Below are 21,242 nucleotides of genomic sequence, written 5' to 3'. Positions count from 1 at the left end.
CATTAATGCGACCTGTTTGCTTGCCAGGTATACCAATGCTATGCTGGTCATGTTGAATTTTGCTGGCCCTGACTTTGCCAGATACCTGACAGACCATTTTGCCAAGTGATGAGGGACAGGACAGGCAGGACGCCTCCAGACAAATCATGAGAGCAGACCCGGATATAGTTGATTCTTTGCCCAGAGGCATGCATGGCTTAGATCTACAGGTTTCTATAGAGATGTACATATGAGTCGTATGGAGCTTGCGTGTTTGGAGACTGTCTCTGCCTTGGAGGGGTTTAATGTAGGAAACGTTAAGGCCCGATCTTTCAGACTCAGCCAAGACTAGAGACACAGGGTTTCCCTTTCGCCAGTGTCAGCTGGTTCAATAGCTGACCTATCTTCTGCGGTAGTAGAGAGTCATAGACAAAGGAAAGGGCCATCAAACCCAGCAGCTCTCCGCATGCTCCCACACATCACCCAGAAACCTGCTTTAGCTTCCCCTTAAAGGACCTCATGTGGCCAGTTGGAGGGAAGGTGTTTTCTGTTCTGCTTAGCTGGAAGGCCCTAACTTCAGACCAGTGGGGCTTGCTGATAATAGAAAGGGGGCACTGCTTCTCTTTCCAGCTGGATCTTCCCCACATTCCTCCTCCAATCTCTTCATTTAAGTGGATCACTTATGAATACCGTGGCAGGAAGTGGCAGCCATGCTGCAGAAATGCGCAATATAGGTGGTCTTAGACCGGGGACTTGGGCAGTGGTGCTATTCCTAGTACTTGCTTGCCCCCAAAAAGCATAGCGGTTTGCATCTGATAACGGACCTTGGGGTCTTGAAATGTTAACTGTGTAAGTTCAAAATGCTGTCCCTAATTCACGTTCTTCTGGATCTGGGAGCATAAGACTGGATAGTGTCCCCCGATTTGCAGGATACGTATTCCACATTCAATCCTGCAGTCATATAGGGGGTATCAGATTGTGGTGGACTTCCAATACTACAACCCTCCCGTTTAGCCTAACATCAGCACCCCGAGTACACAACAAGATGATCATGATGGTTGCGGCCTATCTGAGAAGGTTAGGAATCTCTGTATCCCCATCACTTTACAATTCGATTGGCTCCTCAAAGTGAACTCCGAGCAGCTGGTGAAGGCACACCTAAATGCAACCGTTTCCTTGCTTGTTTTTTATAAAAATAACAGGCACATCACTTCTCAGTGTCTGAGGAATGAGGTTTTAAATTAGACGCTTTTGAGACACAACCAGTGGAGTGAAAATGCAGATGGATGGCATTGTCATATTTCCTACCTCGGTGGGTTACATTTTGAAATGTTTGTAGCCTTTTGACCACCTGTGTCAGAAGACCAAGACAGCGGGTACTGCCATTATATGGTCTGGCTCAATTCCTGGCTGACACACCAGTATAACTCTCCTCCATCATGAAATATGGAAGAGTTCTTCAAATTGAACAAACAGGTTACACTGTGGGGATCCAGCAAGAGTATTCCACTTAAGATGAGAGACAGCTGCATACTGTTTAGTCCCTCAACATAATGGTGAGCATTTGTCCCTTGGTCTCTGCATCGCCCTTCAAAATGGAGGCGGATCCAAGCATTACTGGTGTACATGTATAAATGGCAACTCTGAGACTGAATACGTGTAGTAAGTGGCTCACCACTCATGAAAATAGTGGAGAGAAGTGGGCACCACAGCTTTCAAGGGTATGGTACAGAATGCGGAAGTAAAAGGAGGGAGACAACTGCTGAAGAGTGGTGAACAGAAGGACTGAGATCAGGAAGTAACAGGATCTCCCATTTCGATTTCCGGTAGGTGGGCAACAAGCAGTGCCAAAAGCTACTGATAAGTATAATTAGAGAAACGTCACTGCCTTTGGCTGTCCACAGTGACTTGCACTGAGATCAGCAGTTTCAGTGCCAAAATCCAACTTGACAATCAGCTAACAAGTTCAAAGATTCAGAGAAATCCCCAGTGATACTTGCACTGTTTTTACAACTTTTGAAGAAGCTAACAGAAACTGGAAAAAGTTGGGTAGGAATTTGGGCTGCAAGGAAGGTTGCAATACAATTGTCTTTTTTAGGAACAAGAGAACAATTATAGAGGCTAATAAAAGACTCGAGCATTTGCATCAAACAGGAGGATATTGCCCAGCATTATTGCTAACCAGTCAGCCAGCATGGGCTCTATAGGATAATCTGAGTTCTGTTAAGGGAGCAGTTTTATACTTGTAACTAGACATGATTTAAGGTGGTAAAGCATGAGGTTTAGATACTGAGAACACCTTGTTCACAGACTAAGAAGCTGAAGAAGTCTAAACAATTGTTAGCAACCACCCCACAGAAGTGACTGACGAATTCCTCTGAGGAATTTATGATGCAATAAATGAGCTCTTTTGAAGATTTTGATACATTTGGCTTTTTGAAATGGTTCAAGCTGAGGAGTTTGCCAACAATGACAGTGCGCCTTTGGACTATTTTCATGGAATGTGGAAATAGCAAAGTGTGTCATTCGAGAATGCTCATAATTCCCCACTAAGGAATGTGCGGTCCATCTCTCCTTGTATCCCATACCATACTTACCAAATCATCCACATCTCCGCCTTCTTCTCCTGCGCTGAAAGAGATGTCTTCCTTTTTTTCCTTTGGAGCCAAAAACTACAAACAAAATAAAATTGTTACAAATGTGTGATGCACAAAACCAAATCAGAATATGACAAAAAAAAATCTGAGCACACCCTTGATGCTCCTGTGAAATACTACATGGAGCCCTTCATAAGTGTCCGGCCCCTCAAGCTGAACACTCATACTGTCGATAACTGCAGCAAAAACCCTATGTGTGGTGGTGTGACACTGCATCCAAACGTTCTTTCCACCTGAATGATCAGACTAGAGGTGCAAGATTGTCCATCTTAAATGTGTTGCTTAAAATGCAATAGTCTACTTTTTGATTACTTCTGGTACATGAACTACAATGTTAACCAGCGATCTGGAACTAATGGTAGAAAACATACCGTGGACACACTCAGGCAAACCAGCTGGAGTTTAATTCAATACTGTGCATCTCAAAGTCAGTTGCGGCTCGTCCCATGCAAAAGGGGTGGGGGTTGGGCTGGAGGGTTGGGGGGGAGGAAAGGGGGATTGAATTAAAAATAATTAAAAAAAAAACACTTACCTCTGCCGCACCACTCCATCCTCTGCTCCCAGCCTGCTCTGCCCCAATCCTGATGCTGCTTAGAGCAACGTTTGATTGACTGGGATCGCCCAGCCACAGCGCTCCCATGCAGACTGGGAGCCTGTGCAGGCTCTCTCCAGCCCGGCTTCTTGCATATAAAGAGAGACAAGGAAGGTTGTAGCCCCCATACTGCCTCCCAAAATCAAAAAACATATACACAAAAAGTATGTGTTGCTGGGTTGGAGAGAGCCCACTGCGCACATGTGTCTGGCCGGCCCGAGACGCTCCCCCTCACTGCTCGTCACCCCCTAGGCCCTGCCATTTCCCCCCAAAACAATAATAAACACAGTTTATCATCTTTTTTTTGGGAACAGGTTTGCAGCTGCCGCTACTGGCGGGGAGGCGCTCCTCTGCCCTAATCGAGGAGCCGTCCCTGCTCAGTTAGATTTGTTGTTTTTTTCCAATGCATTTTATGCTTGTCATCATAGTACCAGTCGTCTATTTTCCTTTCATTCATTTTCATTATCACAGTTTCCGACATGTTTTGTTTTTCCATTACCAGTGCCAGTTTCACTCAACTGCAATAATTACTTGATCTCACTGCTGGCTTTCAGTCACATAGATCTGCAGCGCTCCAACAGGATAAGCTTCTCCCAAAAATAAATCCATCTCAAAATGAAATGATAGATTACTCATGCAGCACATGACAAACAGAACAACCGCAAAAAAACAAGACTTACCTGTAATGTTGCTTACTTGAATTCTGGCAGGGCGGTCTAGAACAAATAAAATGATTTCCACAAGTCTGCCGAAAGGCCCGCTAAAAAGCAGACTGCGAGTGGGATGGAGAAATGTACAGAACTGCAGAAAGAAATATGGCGCAGAGCTGTTGCAAATCAGAGTGAGAAAATGTAAACCAAGAGGATACCTACACAGTTCCACAGCATTTTACATGAATAAGGTGCTCTTCAGCGCTGCCTTCCCTTTCTTGATCCAGAAAACCCTATCAAGAGCTGATCTTCATGATGATCAGTTGCAGTCGCGGCTTGTGGAGGTTACAAGGGGTGGAGGTGGGGAATATAATATAAAAATTGTAAAAAATAAAAATAAAAAAAATAAAAACTTACCTGAGTGCCGGGCCATCGCTCCTCCGTCCCCTCAGCAGGCACAGGCTCCCAGCCTGCGGTCAATCCTGATACTGCTCAGAGCAGCGTTAGGATTGTCTGGGAGCGCCCAACCAGGGCACTCCGAGGCAGACTGGGAGCCTGTGTCTGCTCCCTCCAGCCCGGCAACACAGTGCCGGGCTGGAGAGAGAGCACAGTGCGCATGTATGCTTGGCCAGCCCGAGACGGCCGTCCAAACACACGTGCTCTGAGGGGAGTGCACAGTGCACTTCCCTCGACACCCTTGGCCCCCGCCCCTTTAACAACAAAAGGATTAAAACATAGTGGATTATCCTTTCGTTGTTAACGGTTTGCAGCGGCTGCTGCTGGCGGGGGCAGGGTGAGGAGGGTTCCACAAATATATCCAGACAATGTCAAGTCACCAGTGTCACAGCAGGGCAGCAGAAAGACAAAACTTGGCTCCCTGTAATTATACAAGATGTTCACGATCAAACTACTCCCCTTTGTGACTCCCGTTCTAGCCTGAGCCAACAAAGAGTTCACTCCACAGGAAAATATCATTTCTCTCGCTTTCAGCTTCCTTGAAAAAGAAAAACAAACATTGGAAGCAGAAGCCACTTTCTATTAACCTTTTGTGCACATGACATCTGCCCACCTTTCTCCAACCACAGAAGGTCTGATGCTGCTCTCCGGCAGAGGTGAACCAAGCAAGGGTGCAATCCTTTACAACTGAGAAATGTCTTATAGATACAGAAATTCAAAGAAGCACACATTCTAAACAAAAAAGGTACATTTTGAGGCTGTTCTTTTCTCATTATCACCCTGGATAGAGGTACTCCTGCCCTTGACAAGAGTACATATTGGATTGCATTGTGGAACTATTCTGTGCCCCCGACACGCTGCCCGGACCTCCTGAGCAGGTTTGCCTGCATATACTATTATACCATACTGTTGCACAATAATGTGAATGCAAACCACTTTGTAAATGCAGATTCCTATTTTGTGAATATGAAATGGGAATTTTAGACTCATAAAATGAGCCAAGTGCATCTTGGGTGCCCAAACAGCTTTGTCAATCAAGTTCGCGATCAGAAGCCTCACAGGTAGGATCATCGAAGTATTGCTTTTTGAGTAGTTTGGCACTTACGCTTTAGTACATTGAGGGAGGTTTTTTTTTTTTTTTTTTTAAATACTTTCAATTTGACCCCTTTCATTATTAGGTCTTAAAAGCCCTCCTGGTGTTCTGCAAGTCCAGAAATTCCCAAGTTTACAAACTCAACACCACCATGCAAATGCTTCTCTATTATCTTAACTCTCCTCATCCCATGCAATACACCTTGAGCCCTTTCAAACTTTTGGAAAGCCGTTAAGTCCTTGACCTGGTCTTCAAAACGAAAGTGACCAAATCTACTGTGGGCTCCTGCCTCAAAATCTGTTTCCCATTCTTGCAGCAGACACAACCAACTTCATTAATACCTCCCCGCTCGAAGGTATTGTGCCTGGCCCTCTGTAACATGCCATTACCACTCCACCTCTGAAAAAAACATCAGCGGATCCAGAGCCGACCACAGCCCTGTTTCCAACCACCCTTACCTTACTGAAATCATGAAAAGGGAGGTGATGGATGAGACAACGTGGAGAGCACATGGATCTAAACCAGCTCCTGCCTAACCACCAGAATGCATTCTGCCCTGCATGGTGTCCAGACGTTGCCTTGGCTCCTTAGACGAGGACTTCAAAACTGCTATTATACTTCATAACTATCTGCAGACTCTAACGCTTTCTACCATGCACTATCGCACACAAGGCAGGCATATCCGACGGATAATGTAGTAGATCAAATCACTTCGCACAACATACTGAACTATTGAGACTGACATTCAACTGTACTCAACACATAAGAGGGGTCATGAGTCAAGAACTTTGGGCATGGTCCACTTACCCCATTTTTCTGAGTTCCCACTTTAAAATCAATAAATTATGAAGGTGAACCTAACCAACAAATCGCTTCCACAGGCCTACTAGAAATGCAAGTTTTGGGTTACGCATCTATGACAAGAACAATCACAACCGATGTAGCAAAAAAAGCTAAAAGCTTCTTTAACTATTTTACTACAATGTTTTAAAAAGTCTGTTTTGTTAGGTTATTTTGTACTGAGACAGCTGTGGCTGGGATTGTGTCAACACTAGTGGAGGTGGTGGACAATGTTTTAGTTTCACCACTGAGGGCCTGGCCGCTGGCGCCATACTGCAATGAAGCATCATCAAAGGACTAGCAGTTAATACCCAAAGAAAGTGCGCAGCAGCATACCTGCTTGGCTTCCTCGCTGGAGACCGTGCTTCCCTCTGCTTCCATTTTAGTAATCAAGGAAATGGCATCTACAACACAAGACAACAGACAAACATAACAGCAAGCATTAAAATCTCAAAGTGACTTGGAATGATCACAAAAAATGTGCATTAGTCATGAGCTAGGTTGTCGCGTGCCACAGCAGTACCAGATGAGAGACTGACTTCATGTCATGGTGGTGTCACAGTGGAAGGGGCTGCACTTTGAGGAAGGTAAATGCTACTTTATACAGATCAAATAGTGACTACTGGTGCTTCTAAGCAGACCTTAGGCCAGGCCAGAGGTGTAAAAGAGACAAAAGACTGGAGACAATTTTCTAGGAGGTCTTGTGACTCCAACGGGTAGTACTATGAAGTGACATCGAAGCACACAAGGCCATGAGCGAAAAAGCTCCCTACAGTGTCTGGGGAAGAAACTAGCAAACTCTTTCAGGCATGGTGACATATCACGTCAAACTCAATGTTCAACACACTTCCAATGAAAGAAATCAATGGAGAAAAAAATGCATCTCTGAAGGAAGTGGTAGAATGAGTCATCTGCTCTGTCCCAGGCGACCCTGCTTTACTTTCAGAGAGCCCTTCGCCTGACAGTCTGGTGGTGCAAGCTTCCACGAGTTGCTCGAATCTTAAACCTTTCCTACCCTTCCCCCAGACATGGAATCTAAATAGATAAAAACACACGTTTGCCAAACATTTCTATCAGTCAGTCTGATCCCCAGATCCTCTAACGCTAGCTGCTTGTTGGGCCGTTACTCCCATGCCCTTTGGAATTTGGTTGAGCAAGTCCTTACTGATGTGCCTGAACACCTTCAGCCTGTTCTCACTCAGGGTACACACCTACAATGAAAGAACTCCACAAACACTGGACCTCTTTGAGGATCTGAAGCATAACATAGGCCCAATGACTGTGGTCTGTGGAGAAGAATGGTTCTGACAGAAACTTCTAACTGTAGATTCATCACCTTCTGAATTTTCCCCAGGGGTCAGACTGGATCAAGAAACCTTTCAGTTGTACCTTGATGCGCCATCAGGTGCTGCTGTGCAGTTCTGCATATAAACAGTTCCAGTCTGGAAATGACAAGCGGGGCTGATACAGGCAGCAACCCTGCAAGTTGACATCAGGTCCTTTCTTTCTACGCCACCAAACGTGGATATACTGCTCCCTTCTCGTCTCTTAAGAAACATCTCCTCAATTTTTTTTCCAGTGTGCAGGGGGTGTCACCCCCAAAAACAACGGGTTTCAAGCCCTACAGGGACTGTTGGAAATCAATGTCTCTTGTCCTAGAGTTGTCAAAGCAGCTCGTGATGTCGATCTTCATTGTGGTCAAAGTCATCAAGCAAGACTAAGAAGAAACACAATATATTGAAGCAAGATTCCGCATCCTTGTGTCACCTGCATTCGCTTCGGCAGGCGTGGGGGCAGCGCCACCCTTCTTGCTCTCATTCTCAGAGTCAGCAGACTTTGATGGCAACCTGCACTTAATTCCGACAACCAGAGTTTCCGGGGCCGTCAGCCACACCACAACAGATCGAGCAGTTCCGCGTGGTCGCGCTCCGGCTCCTTATTGACTCCCTCTGATGCGCCTCTAAGCCCCAAGGAGTCAATGGGCCTTCCATCCGGAGTACCACCAAACAGGATCGCCCCTGATGCTAGCTAGACCCTTTGAGCCCATCATGCCCTGAGCTCCACTACTGACCCTGCTTCCGACACCGGCCCCGGGCTCTTCGACGCCGATGCAGATTCCACTGACCCCTAAGAAGGTCCTTTTTGTTCTCTCAGATGCAGAGTCAACCTCGGGGGGCCTCAAACCAAGTCAAGTCTGATTGAATCCAAGGCACCTTTTTGCTCTACTTGCTTTGCCACCCCTGCACCACAAAGGAAACAACACACTTTGTAATTGCTTTTTGGAACAGACTATGACAATGGCTATGATTTGGGTGATGAGTTCGCTCAACCCTAACATGATGACAATCAGTACAAGGTTCTATAGGAGGCTAGTAGTCTTGTTACCTCCCCTGAAACTGGCCTCCTCTCACCCCCTGGACCTGCCTCAGAGGAATCTGCTTCTATGCCATGGTGATGTGTAGGGCGGCTGAAGCCTCTGACCGTCAACTCCTCACCATGAAGACTAAGACTAATGTCTTGATGGAAGCCCTCCAACAAGGTAAACATTTTCTGAGCCCCACTCTTCCATTTAATAAGCCACTGACAGACACCTTATTGAGGCCTAGGCCAAACCTTACCCTGGACCTTCAATCGACAAATAGCCAGGCAGCCTTGCCCTGCTCCAGGTGACCTTGCTTTTCTTTCACAGCATCCTTCGCTCAACAGTCTGGAGGTGCAAGCTTCCATTAGTTGCCCAAATCCTAAAACCTCTCCTGCCCCTCCCTCTGACAGGGAATCTAAAAAGGTAGAAATGTTTGGGAAACGTGTGTTTTCATCGGCGAGTCTGACCCTAAGATCTGATAATGTTGGTGGGCTGTTACTTCCACACCCTTTGGCATTTGGTGGCACAAGTCCTACCTGCTGTGCCGGAAGACCTTCAACTTGTTCTCACTCGGGTGATACAAGATGACTAGCACGCGGCTAAATTCACAATTCATTGTGGCTTGGACACCAATGATTCCATCAGGCTGGCTAGAGACATCACTGTTGCCATTTGCTACCATCCGCAACAGTTCCACCGCTCCTTGGTGGCTTTGGCCGTGCTGTCCCCTACCACCTGCCTGTTCAGTCTCCGCAGGGAATCTAGCAGTTTCGCTGTGGTGGCCTTGGTGCTTAATGCCCCTGTGGCGAAGGTCAAAGAGCTGTTCAGTCTGCTTCCCCACCTGTCAAATCTCTTTAGCATGCCCTTACAGGAGCACACCCGAACAGGTGGGTTCCACAGATTATTCACAAGGGCAATGCCTTACCTTTCCTTTCCTCCCTATCGCATCTTCCACCATCCCCCCCAATGACCAACGGTGGACCATCTTTCCATGTTGCAGCAGAAAGTGCGGGTGCTTTTGGCCGATGCATCTCTTTTGGTCTGGGGCGACCACCTGGGAGAGGTGGAGATCAGAAGCCTCTAGTCTCCAGCGGAGTCCCAGCTCCTTATCAACCTTCAGGGGCTGTAGGCTATCTGCTTGGAGCGGAAAGCCTTCCTTCTGTCTATCACGGGGAGGATGGCTCAGGTGCTCATGGAAAACACCACTGCCTTGTGGTAGTGCAACTAACAGGGTAGGGTGGGATCACAGACCCTGTGCCAGTAGGCCATGTTCCTCTGGAAGTGGCTGGACTTCCAATGAATTTTCCTGGTGGTGAACAACATCGCAGGATCTTTAAATGCCAGGGAGGACCAGGTCACCTGTCAGCGCCTAGCAGATCACGAGTGGCAAGAGGTCTTTTCAGCGACTTGGAAGAACCTTGGCTAGACCTGTTCGCCAATACAGAAAACACGCAAAGTTGGCACTTCTGTGAGTTGGATGCATCTCTCTCAGAGAAGTGTTCCACCTGTCATAACTCAGGACTGCTGTACACTTTTCCATGATACCGCTCCTGCCCAGAGTTCAAGAAGATCATGAGTGATTGGGCCCAAGTGACTACTGGCTCCCAACTGGGCACGGAGAGTTTGGTACCCAGAGTTCCTGGGCTTGAACATCTGTCCTCTAAGCATTCCTCCCAGCACCATAACCTGTGCCTTTCCCTTAGAACATATAAATCCTACAAAACTCACAGCTATCCCAGCCATTACCAAAGATTGCTTTCTGAAGCTGATGACTGAAGCCAAATCTGGATCCCCTGAAGATATCTGCAACCCCCTCGGATCAAAAAGATTGCTTCACACCTTCCAGATTCAGTGACCTCCCTGCTTAACCTATCCTTACGTCAGGGTATTGTTCTTCACACCGTTAAGGAAGTGGTAGTCATCACACTTTAAAAAAAAAAAAGTAGAGGAAGATGCTTCTGTTTTGAAGAACTACTGTCTCATCCCCTTACTTCCTTATCTAACAAAGATTTTAGAGGCACATATTGCCCAATTTCTATGCTCACTCTAGATCCCCACCAGGTGGGTTTTTGTAACCCCCACTCTACGAAAACTGTCATACTATCCGTATTTGATGATATGAGAAAAGATGCAGACAAAGGATTAGCCAAGGCATTTGTCCTTTTGGACTTATCGGAGGCCTTTTCAGGAGATCATGATATCCAAATTGAGTGCATCAAGGCTGCGGTTCTGCAGGGATCAGCATTAGACTGGATGAAATCCTTTCTCTAGGATCGCTCTCAATCAGTCTGTCTTGCTCCTTTCTGCTCATCCAAGGTTAGGCTTAACTGCGGAGTACCACAGGGCTCTTCTTTATCCCCTCTTTCTATTTAACATCGGTATTCGCCCGCTGGTCCGTGCTTTACAGAGGAAAGTGGTGAAAATATACAACTACGCCGATGACATGCAGGTGCTCTTCAACACTGATGACACAAAGGAATCTATAGAGTTCTTTTGGACTACTATGTTAAACATCCAGAATTGGATAAGCCACCATTAGCTGACGTTGAACTCTGCCAAAACCTCAATTATGATGATTGAAAATGAAAATGTCACTTACCCAGTGTACATCTGTTCGTGGCATCAGTCGCTGAAGATTCACATGTTGTGCATAGCCCGCCATCCGGTGTTGGGTCGGAGTGTTACAAGTTGTTTTTCTTCGAAGAAGTCTTTCGAGTCACGGGACCGAGGGACTCCTCCTCTTTGTCTCCATTGCGCATGGGCGTCGACTCCATCTTCGATTGTTTTCCCCGCAGAGGGTGAGGTAGGAGTTGTTTGTTAGTAATAGTGCCCATACAATGGAGTGAATAAGTATGTACCTATTTAAGATTTAATATATTTACAAATGTACAAAGTTGAGGCTAACTTCCAAACGGCTACAGGCTCCCGGGGAGGTGGGTGGGCACATGTGAATCTTCAGCGACTGATGCCACGAACAGATGTACACTGGGTAAGTGACATTTTCAGTTCGATGGCATCTGTCGCTGTAGATACACATGTTGTGCATAGACTAGTAAGCAGTTATCTCCCCAAAAGCGGTGGCTCAGCCTGTAGGAGTGGAAGTAGTCTGAAATAAGGTTCTTAGTACGGCTTGACCTACTGTGGCTTGTTGTGCGGATAGCACGTCTACACAGTAGTGCTTGGTAAATGTGCGACGCGTAGACCATGTGGCTGCCTTACATATTTCGTGCATTGGAATATTCCCCAGGAAGGCCATTGTAGCGTCTTTCTTTCTGGTTGAGTGTGCCCTTGGTGTAATGGGCAGTTGTCTTTTTGCTTTAAGGTAGCAGATTTGGATGCACTTAACTATCCATCTGGCTATACCCTGTTTCGATATTGGGTTTCCTGCGTGAGGTTTTTGAAATGCAATAAACAGTTGTTTAGTTTTTCTGATGTTTTTAGTTCTGTCGATGTAGTACATTAGTGCTCTCTTGACGTCTAATGTATGTAGTGCCCTTTCAGCTATGGAATCTGGCTGTGGGAAGAACACTGGTAGCTCTACCGTTTGATTTAGATGGAACGGTGAAATAACCTTTGGCAAAAATTTAGGATTGGTCCTTAGGACTACTTTATTTTTGTGTAGTTGGATAAAAGGTTCTTGTATTGTAAACGCCTGAATTTCACTTACTCTTCTTAGAGATGTGATGGCGATGAGAAATGCAACTTTCCAGGTTAGGAATTGTATTTCGCAAGAATGCATAGGTTCAAAGGGTGGACCCATGAGTCTTGTTAAGACGATGTTGAGGTTCCATGAAGGAACAGGTGGTGTCCTTGGTGGTATAATTCTTTTGAGGCCTTCCATAAACGCTTTAATGACAGGTATCCTAAATAGTGAAGTTGAATGGGTAATCTGCAGGTATGCAGATATTGCTGCGAGGTGTATTTTAATGGAAGAGAAGGCCAGGTTCGATTTTTTTAAGTGTAGTAAGTAACCCACTACATCCTTTGGAGATGCGTGTAATGGTTGAATTTGATTCTGATGGCAGTAGCAAACAAATCTTTTCCATTTGCTTGCATAGCAGTGTCTAGTGGATGGTCTTCTAGCTTGCTTTATGACTTCCATACATTCTTGTGTGAGGTTTAAGTGTCCGAATTCTAGGATTTCAGGAGCCAGATTGCTAGATTCAGCGATGCTGGGTTTGGATGCCTGATCTGTTGTTTGTGTTGTGTTAACAGATCTGGCCTGTTGGGCAACTTGACGTGGGGTACTACTGATAGGTCAAGCAGTGTTGTGTACCAGGGTTGCCTTGGTGCTATCAGTAGGAGTTTGAGTTTGTTTTGACTCAATTTGTTTACTAGATATGGAAGGAGAGGGAGAGGGGGAAAAGCGTACGCAAATATCCCTGACCAGTTCATCCATAGGGCATTGCCTTGAGACTGCCTGTATGGGTATCTGGATGCGAAGGTTTGGCATTTTGCGTTCTCCTTTGTTGCAAATAAGTCTATTTGAGGTGTTCCCCAACGTTTGAAGTAAGTGTTTAGAATTTGGGGGTGAATTTCCCATTCGTGGACTTGTTGGTGATCTCGAGAGAGATTGTCTGCAAGTTGATTCTGGATCCCTGGAATAAACTGTGCTATTAGGCGAATGTGGTTGTGAATTGCCCATTGCCATATTTTTTGTGCCAGAAGGCACAGCTGTGTCGAGTGTGTCCCCCCCTGTTTGTTTAGATAATACATTGTTGTCATGTTGTCCGTTTTGACAAGAATGTATTTGTGAGTTATGACTGGTTGAAATGCTTTTAATGCTTGGAAAACTGCTAGTAGTTCGAGGTGATTTATATGCAGCTTTCTCTGATGTACGTCCCATTGTCCTTGTATGCTGTGTTGATTGAGGTGTGCTCCCCACCCTGTCATGGAAGCATCTGTTGTTATCACGTATTGTGGCACTGGGTCTTGGAAAGGCCGCCCTTTGTTTAAATGTATATTGTTCCACCATAGAAGCGAGAGGTATGTTAGGCGGTCTATCAACACCAGATCTAGAAGCTGACCCTGTGCTTGTGACCATTGTGATGCTAGGCACTGTTGTAAGGGCCGCATGTGCAACCTTGCGTTTGGGACAATGGCTATGCATGAGGACATCATGCCTAGGAGTTGTAATATCATCTTCGCCTGTATTCTTTGTGTTGGATACATGCGTTGTATAATCTTTTGGAAATTTTGAACCCTTTGTGGACTTGGAGTGGCTATTCCCCTTGTTGTGTCTATTGTCGCTCCTAGGTATTGTTGTACTTTGCACGGCAGAATGTGTGATTTCGCATAGTTGATGGTGAAACCGAGTTTGTAGAGGGTTTGTATGACCTGATCTGTGTGGTGTGAGCACCTTGTCAGTGAGTCGGTCTTGATTAGCCAGTCGTCTAGATACGGGAATACGTGTATTTGCTGCCTTCTGATGTGTGCAGCCACTACTGCTAGGCATTTTGTGAAGACTCTTGGTGCAGTTGTTAAACCGAACGGCAATACTTTGAATTGGTAATGTATTCCTTTGAATACGAACCTTAGGTATTTTCTGTGCGACGGATGTATTGGTATGTGGAAATACGCGTCCTTGAGATCTAAGGTTGTCATGTAATCTTGTTGCTTTAGCAATGGTAACACTTCCTGTAGCGTGACCATGTGAAAGTGTTCTGATTTGATGTATGTGTTTAGTGTTCTGAGGTCTAGGATTGGTCTCAGTGTTTTGTCCTTCTATGGTATTAGAAAGTACAGTGAGTAAACCCCTGTATTTCTTTGTGCATCCGGTACCAGTTCTATTGCGTTCTTTTGCAGTAATGCTTGAACTTCTATTTCTAGGAGGTCCGAATGTTGTTTAGATATATTCTGTGTTCTTGGTGGTATGTTTGGAGGGATTTGTAGAAATTCTATGCAATAACCATGTTGGATAATTGCTAAGACCCAAGTGTCTGTTGTTATTTTCTCCCACGCTTGGTAATACTGACCTATTCTTCCCCCCACTGGTGTTGTGTGGAGGGGATGAGTGACGTGTGAGTCACTGTTTGGTTGTAGGTGTTTTGGGGCTTTGAAATCTTCCCCTGCTTCTAGGGAATTGTCCTCCTCTGTATTGGCCCCGAAAGCCTCCCCTTTGGTACTGTCCCTGGTAGGTGGACGGTGTTGAATGTGAGGTACTGGCCTGTGTGGCTTGACCCCGAAACCCCCCTCTAAAGGTTGTCTTGCGGAAGGTGTTGAAAGTGCCTCTGCTCTGCGGGGAGTAGAGCGCGCCCATGGCTTTTGCAGTGTCAGTGTCCTTTTTTAGCTTCTCAATTGCCGTGTCCACTTCAGGTCCGAACAATTGTTGCTCATTGAATGGCATATTGAGCACCGCCTGCTGTAACCAGATGTTCGTAGCCACGCGTGCCTTCGTATGGTTACTGCTGTGTTAATTGTTCTTGCCGCTGTGTCCGCTGCGTCCATAGAGGAGCGTATCTGGTTATTGGAGATGTTTTGGCCCTCCTCAACCACCTATTTCGCCCTCTTTTGTAGTTCTGTGGGTAGATGCTCAATGAGGTGTTGCATCTCGTCCCAGTGGGCTCTGTCATATCGCGCTAGGAGCGCTTGAGAGTTAGCGATGCGCCACTGGTTTGCAGCCTGTACTGCGACCCTTTTACCGGCTGCATCAAACTTGCGGCTCTCCTTATCCGGGGGTGGTGCATCGCCCGATGTATGAGAGTTTGCTCTCTTGCGAGCTGCCCCTACCACAACCGAATCTGGCGGCAGTTGTGAGGTGATGAAAGCTGGGTCTGTGGGAGGTGCTTTATATTTCTTTTCCACCCTCGGTGTTATTGCCCTACTCTTGACAGGCTCTTTGAATATGTCCTTTGCGTGCCTTAGCATTCCTGGGAGCATAGGCAGGCTTTGGTAGGTGCTATGTGTGGAAGAGAGGGTGTTGAAGAGGAAGTCATCCTCGACAGGCTCCGAGTGTAGAGACACGTTATGGAACTCTGCTGCTCTAGCCACCACTTGTGAATATGCTGTGCTGTCTTCTGGTGGTGAGGGCTTTGTAGGATACGCCTCTGGACTGTTGTCTGACACTGGGGCGTCGTATAAGTCCCAAGCATCTTGGTCCTGGTCACCTTGGCTTAAGGTGGTGTGAGCCGGTGAATGTGACGGAGTCTGTGCCGGTGAAATGTGAACTACAGGTGGAGGAGAGGGTGGCGGAGTTACCTTCTTCACCAGTTTTGTTTGTGGTGCCAGTTCTTGTTGGAATTCAAGTCCCCTCTTCCTCCTAATAGGGGGAAGGGTGCTTATTTTCCCTGTTCCACTCTGTATAAAAATCCTTTTTTGAGTGTGGTCCACCTCGGTGGATTGTAATTCCTCTTCGAATCTATGCTTTCGCATTTGAGAGGCCAGTGATTGTTCCTCTGAATAGGAACCGGTAGTTGGCTCGGTTGCGGGTCGTTTTGGCACCAAAACTATGTCCACGCTCTTTTTCGGCTCCGAGGCGATTTTTCTCTTTTTCGGAGTCGAACACTCTCGGCGTCGATCCTCCTCGGTGCCGCTTTCTCGGCGTCGATCTTTGCCGGCAGCACTATCTCGGTCCCGAGATGGCTGGGTGCCTGTGTCTCGACCCGAGTCGGACGATCTCGGCACTATTTCGGCCTTTTTCAGTGCCGATGGTCGGTCACCGCTTTTATGGGTTGAGCCATGGCCTGATGGCAGTGGCGTCCCCTGGGCCTTGTCAGTTTTCTTATGTGCTATCTTCGACGTCTTACTCACTGTTTCATGGTCGTCGAATTCGTCCGAGTCCGATTCATGGATCGAGAAGGCTTCTACTTCTTCTTGTTCCTCGAATTCTCGGTGTCCTGTCGGCGTGGACGCCATTTGCAGTCTTCTGGCTCGTCGGTCACGGAGCGTCTTTCGGGACCGGAACGCACGACAGGCCTCACAAGTTTCTTCCCTGTGCTCGGGCGACAGGCACAGGTTACAGACCGAATGTTGGTCTATATATGGGTATTTGTTGTGGCATTTAGGACAGAATCGGAACGGGGTCCGTTCCATCAGCGTCGGTGTCACACGCGGTCGGGCCGACCAGGCCCCGACGGGGGATCGAAAACTACCCCGAAGGGCAACGGAGATGTTATCGTTTCGATGTGATGTCGATGCTATCTAACCCGATCCCGATCGCAACAATACCGACGTAATTTTCCGATTTTGAGCTAACTTTCCGTTCCGAAACCCGGAGCGAAAGGAACACGTCCGAACCCGATGGCGGAAAGAAAACAATTGAAGATGGAGTCGACGCCCATGCGCAATGGAGACAAAGAGGAGGAGTCCCTCGGTCCCGTGACTCGAAAGACTTCTTCGAAGAAAAACAACTTGTAACACTCCGACCCAACACCAGATGGCGGGCTATGCACAACATGTGTATCTACAGCGACAGATGCCATCGAACCAAGCTGTATAACTAAAACCTCTCCTTCTGGCCTTTGGAGATGGGTGTGCCTCCTATTCCTTAAAAAGCGGTCAAAAGCATCTAGATTCTTTGGATGAAGACTTCTTTATGAAACGTCAAATAGGCGCAGTAACTTCGGCTTGTTTTTTCCAGCTAAGGAAAATTTGAAAATACTTTACCATTATTCAGATCATTATTGCCCTTCTTATGTCCCGGATTGATTTAGCTAATTCCCTCTATCTGGAACTTCCAAAGGGATTGAGTCAGAGGCTGCAGTTGGTTCAATATCAGGCAGCTTGGCTGGTGTGACACCAGCCTAGATACTGCCACATCAAACCGCTGATGGCAAACTTACACTGGTTTCCAGTTGCTCAGAGGACCCTCCTTAAAACCGGGTGCATCATCTTCAAATCTCAACACAGAAAAAGCCCAACTTCTGAGACCTCTAGAATCCGGAAATACATTCTCAGATATAATCTTAGATCAGCTCACCAAAATCTATTAGAAGTCTCCACATTCAACAGGAAGAGAGTTGTGTGGTGTACAGGTTTGCTGTGATTGTCCCATATGTATGGAGTTCTTTCCCCCCACAAATTACAGCCACAACCTCATACACAAGTTTCAGGACCTTATTGAAAACCTGGCTCTTTAAACAGGCTTTTGGCTAAGCTTTTGGTTCTTCCTTCCCTCTATGCCTCAGCGCCATAAGACGTTTTTGATGGGCGTGCGCTTTATAAATATGTTGTAACATAGCATGACATAACATCAGGTTGCCCCTCCTGGAGAACCTGCTGTCGCAGCAACAGGGCAGGATTCTGCAAGAAAGTCTTTGCAATCTGCACCCTGATGCTTGGAGATTGAGTAGTGACAGCTGAACACCTTCAACCTTCCTCCAAAGGTGGGCTGATGCCATCTAGACAACTAGCAGTGGTGTAACATAAGCCCCGGAGACCCCACGGTGCAGGGGGCCCCAAGCTCCAGGGGCCCCTTCAGCAAAAGAGGCAGGTGGTGGGCTGGGGGAGGTGGGGTTCCTCTATTTACTTTGTGGGGGGTCCTCAAGTTTCGTTACACCACTGACAAATATGGTGCCCTTCAATGAAAACTACACACTTCGTGGGACAAACTTGTGGTTTGGGAAGCACACACCACATGGATCTCCTCCATGACGTTCTCTTGTTTGGCTTTTTGGCTTTTGCCTGCCAAGGCTTTGCTTTAGGCAGGGTTAAAACTTATCTTTCAGCCCTTTCGGCCTTCTGCTCTCCTTTGTTAAGTCACCAGTTGTGATACAAATTTTGGAAGGGCTTCAACACATGTTTCCCTTTATCAGTGGCCAAGTGGGACCATAATCTCATCCTGTGCTCTGTTGGAGCTGCTTTACAGCTACCCCTTATAGCTCCTCCGTATGAAGACTGTGCGGTCATTGCCAGTAGCTCGACACAGCTTGTTAGTGAGCTTCAGGTAGTTTGTGTTAATCCACCATATACCACCTTTTTCCCAGACAAACTAGTTCAGTGGACTCGGGCATCTTTGCTGCCAAAATATGTGATGCTGTTCCACATTGGTCAAAACATCACCCTGCCAGAGCTCTACACTTTACCTCACTCCTCTCAGTAGGTGGAGTGACACCATTGTTTGGACCCCAAGAGAGCCCTCAGCTTCTTTGCCTGCTCAGTCCTGCAGGACTTTCTGGTTTGAGTCTATTTACAGAGCCACATCCAGTAGGTACTGCTTTGGTATCTATTAAAAAGGTGACGAATCTGCTGCCAGAAGTCTCTATCGGAAGAACAACTTACTTACCCCCGATAACGCTCTTTCTGGTAGAGACTATCTAGCTGCAGAGCCCTCCCCTTCCCTCCCACCCTCCCGGTTCTGTGATTGGACTCTATCCATCAATAACATTCTATGCCTAGGAATCTGCACGCTGTTCACGACCAAGTTGCTCTTGGGGCTCTGTGTTTGGGTGCATGGACAGCCTCGAAAACAACTGACATCAGCGCAAAGAGGTGGCACCTATATGGGCCACATACGTCACTTCCAGAGCTGAACAGCGTCAGTGCTGAGCCACTTGGTGCCACCTGACGGGCCGCCAAGATACTGGTGAAAAGATTTCAGGTCAAGTATGATGCCTGGGAAATATTCAAAAGGTGAGAATTCTGTGGTTAAAGTCTATACCATAAAGAGTGCTACCAAAAGTAACACGTTCATCACTTGCTTGAAAAACATATAGACCAAAATGTCAGAAGACCAAATAAATACTCCACCTTGGAGATTCTCCTCATTGGTAGTGTCACCCTTATCATTAGGACCCCATGAGGATTACCTACACCTTGAAGTGCATAATGAGAAGGCAATAAAAGGGGTGGCACTGAGATCCCTGTGGCATGCCACTCACTGGAACTGGGCAAGGTGACAGAAGGTACCAGTACTGGCACCCTGCAGCATTTGTGACGGCGTATAAGCCCTTTAACCATGTACCCATTATTTGGGACTCAGATAGCTACTGCCTTGGATGGACCAATACCCAGGGCCGAAGCAGAACAAAAAGCTGCCCTAGTGAAGAAAGTATTAAAGTCTCTAATTGCATGAAGTGAGCCAGACAAACAGGGCCAAAATTATGCAACAAAATTTTACAGGCAGTTCTGAAAGGGAAAATAATGCAATAGTCCACTATTCAAGTGCCACAGTAACCAGGAACACTTGCTCTTGAGGTGCAAATTATGCATGTGAGAAAAATGTGCGCCCAATAGAAATCACTTGAGTGCACAGCAGGCAAACAGTTCTGTGGCTCTGAAGAACTAGTTCCTGTTTGATACACTGTGGCCAATGGGCAAAAGCAATGGATAACTTTAATACAGGAATAAATACCAGTTTTAAGTAGTGTGATAGGTTATAATGCCAATCACTGTTCCTGCACCGTTGAATAGCCAAACAAAATGTTGCTACCAGAAAAGTGAACCAAGCATTTGCAATACAATGGGTCTCGTGTTTGCTCGCGTTAGAGCTATTAGCACTGTACACTCCTGACTGGACTTTTGTTGCCACATGAACTAATAATGAAAACTAAAACAGTTTCACATATGTGAGCCGATGGTCGCCATGAGCATGAAGGAGACAGAGAAAATGAAACAGAAGTTTGCTCGCAGTGAAACTTATCGGTAAAAGTGCAATTATCCATGTTACCGGCAAAAGTGCAATTACCCATATAACCAGCAAAACTGCATTTAGCCATGTAGTAGGGTCAATGTCATGCAAAGCGCTCGACTTCTGCCCAACGAGATCACGCTCCACAGGAAATGAAAAGATAAAGTGGTCCAGAAACTAGCTGAAAACACAGAGCCTCGTATGATTTCAGTTTACCAGTGCGCTGAGGCGGGCCAATCACTAGAAAAGGCATGAGGTATGCATGCCTTTCACAAATGGAATCAATCGATTTTTAAAAGGTAAGCCCACAAACTAATGAAACTGACAGGCGTGACATGGGCGTGGTTAGAAGCCCACAGAGAGATTACAACATGGTCCAGAGAGCTTGTGTGTGCTCAACCTTACAAACACCAGTACTGATGCTCATAAATGCCAGGTTGCTGCAAATACATGCCACTGCACACCAAAAATATGATCTGGTACCATATTATTGCAGTTCAAATATCGTCTGACAAATATGCATGTATGCAAACGCCCCATTATTGTTAATAACAGTAAGTCTATAGTGAAGAGTGGTATTTTAGTAAACTGCTTTGGCTACGGTGTTTGACAGACAATATTTTTGTTATAGATATTCTGAGATACAACCCAAAAACTGTGAGTTTTGCTCACATATTCCATGGTGAAATATTCCAGAGTTGTGCTAGTGATAGGATATTCAATGTGTCACAGGTCAAAGTGCAAATATGCCACATGTGCACTCTTGGTGCTAATGCTGACAACAGACCAAGGCTCTCATGGTGCCAGGAGCTTGCACATTTGCACAGGGTGTGGGCAGACGAAGACAGCACCTGGTTAGGTACCTGTCCCTTGTTACACTTAGGTTATTAGCCTTACAAGCTGAGGTCACATACATAAAATTATCTATCTGGTTTCAGATACTGCAATGGTGAGAACGTATGTAAAGCACACATTTTCTTCCCAGTAGCCACATTGCCCTGCCTATATTGCCATGCCACTTTAAATGCCACCTTGCATCAGTATGTA

General features: G+C 46.3%; 1 protein-coding gene across 1 annotated transcript in view; it reads right to left on the bottom strand.

The window, feature by feature from the left end:
* The window catches only part of XRCC5 (X-ray repair cross complementing 5), a 490,394-nt gene that overhangs the window by 7,219 nt on the left and 461,933 nt on the right, over window positions 1-21,242 (bottom strand). Inside the window, exons 19-20 of the mRNA XM_069227051.1 lie at window positions 6,604-6,671; window positions 2,577-2,651 (exon numbers count right to left, since the gene is read on the bottom strand). Coding sequence (XP_069083152.1) covers window positions 2,577-2,651; window positions 6,604-6,671 — 143 coding nt within the window. The remainder of the gene's footprint in view (window positions 1-2,576; window positions 2,652-6,603; window positions 6,672-21,242) is intronic.

This window comes from Pleurodeles waltl, chromosome 3_2 (genome assembly GCF_031143425.1).
Source record: "Pleurodeles waltl isolate 20211129_DDA chromosome 3_2, aPleWal1.hap1.20221129, whole genome shotgun sequence".
NCBI classification, from domain to species: Eukaryota; Metazoa; Chordata; class Amphibia; order Caudata; family Salamandridae; genus Pleurodeles; species Pleurodeles waltl.
Note: the sequence above shows the minus strand (reverse complement) of the source record. Positions and strands in the feature narration are given on the sequence as shown.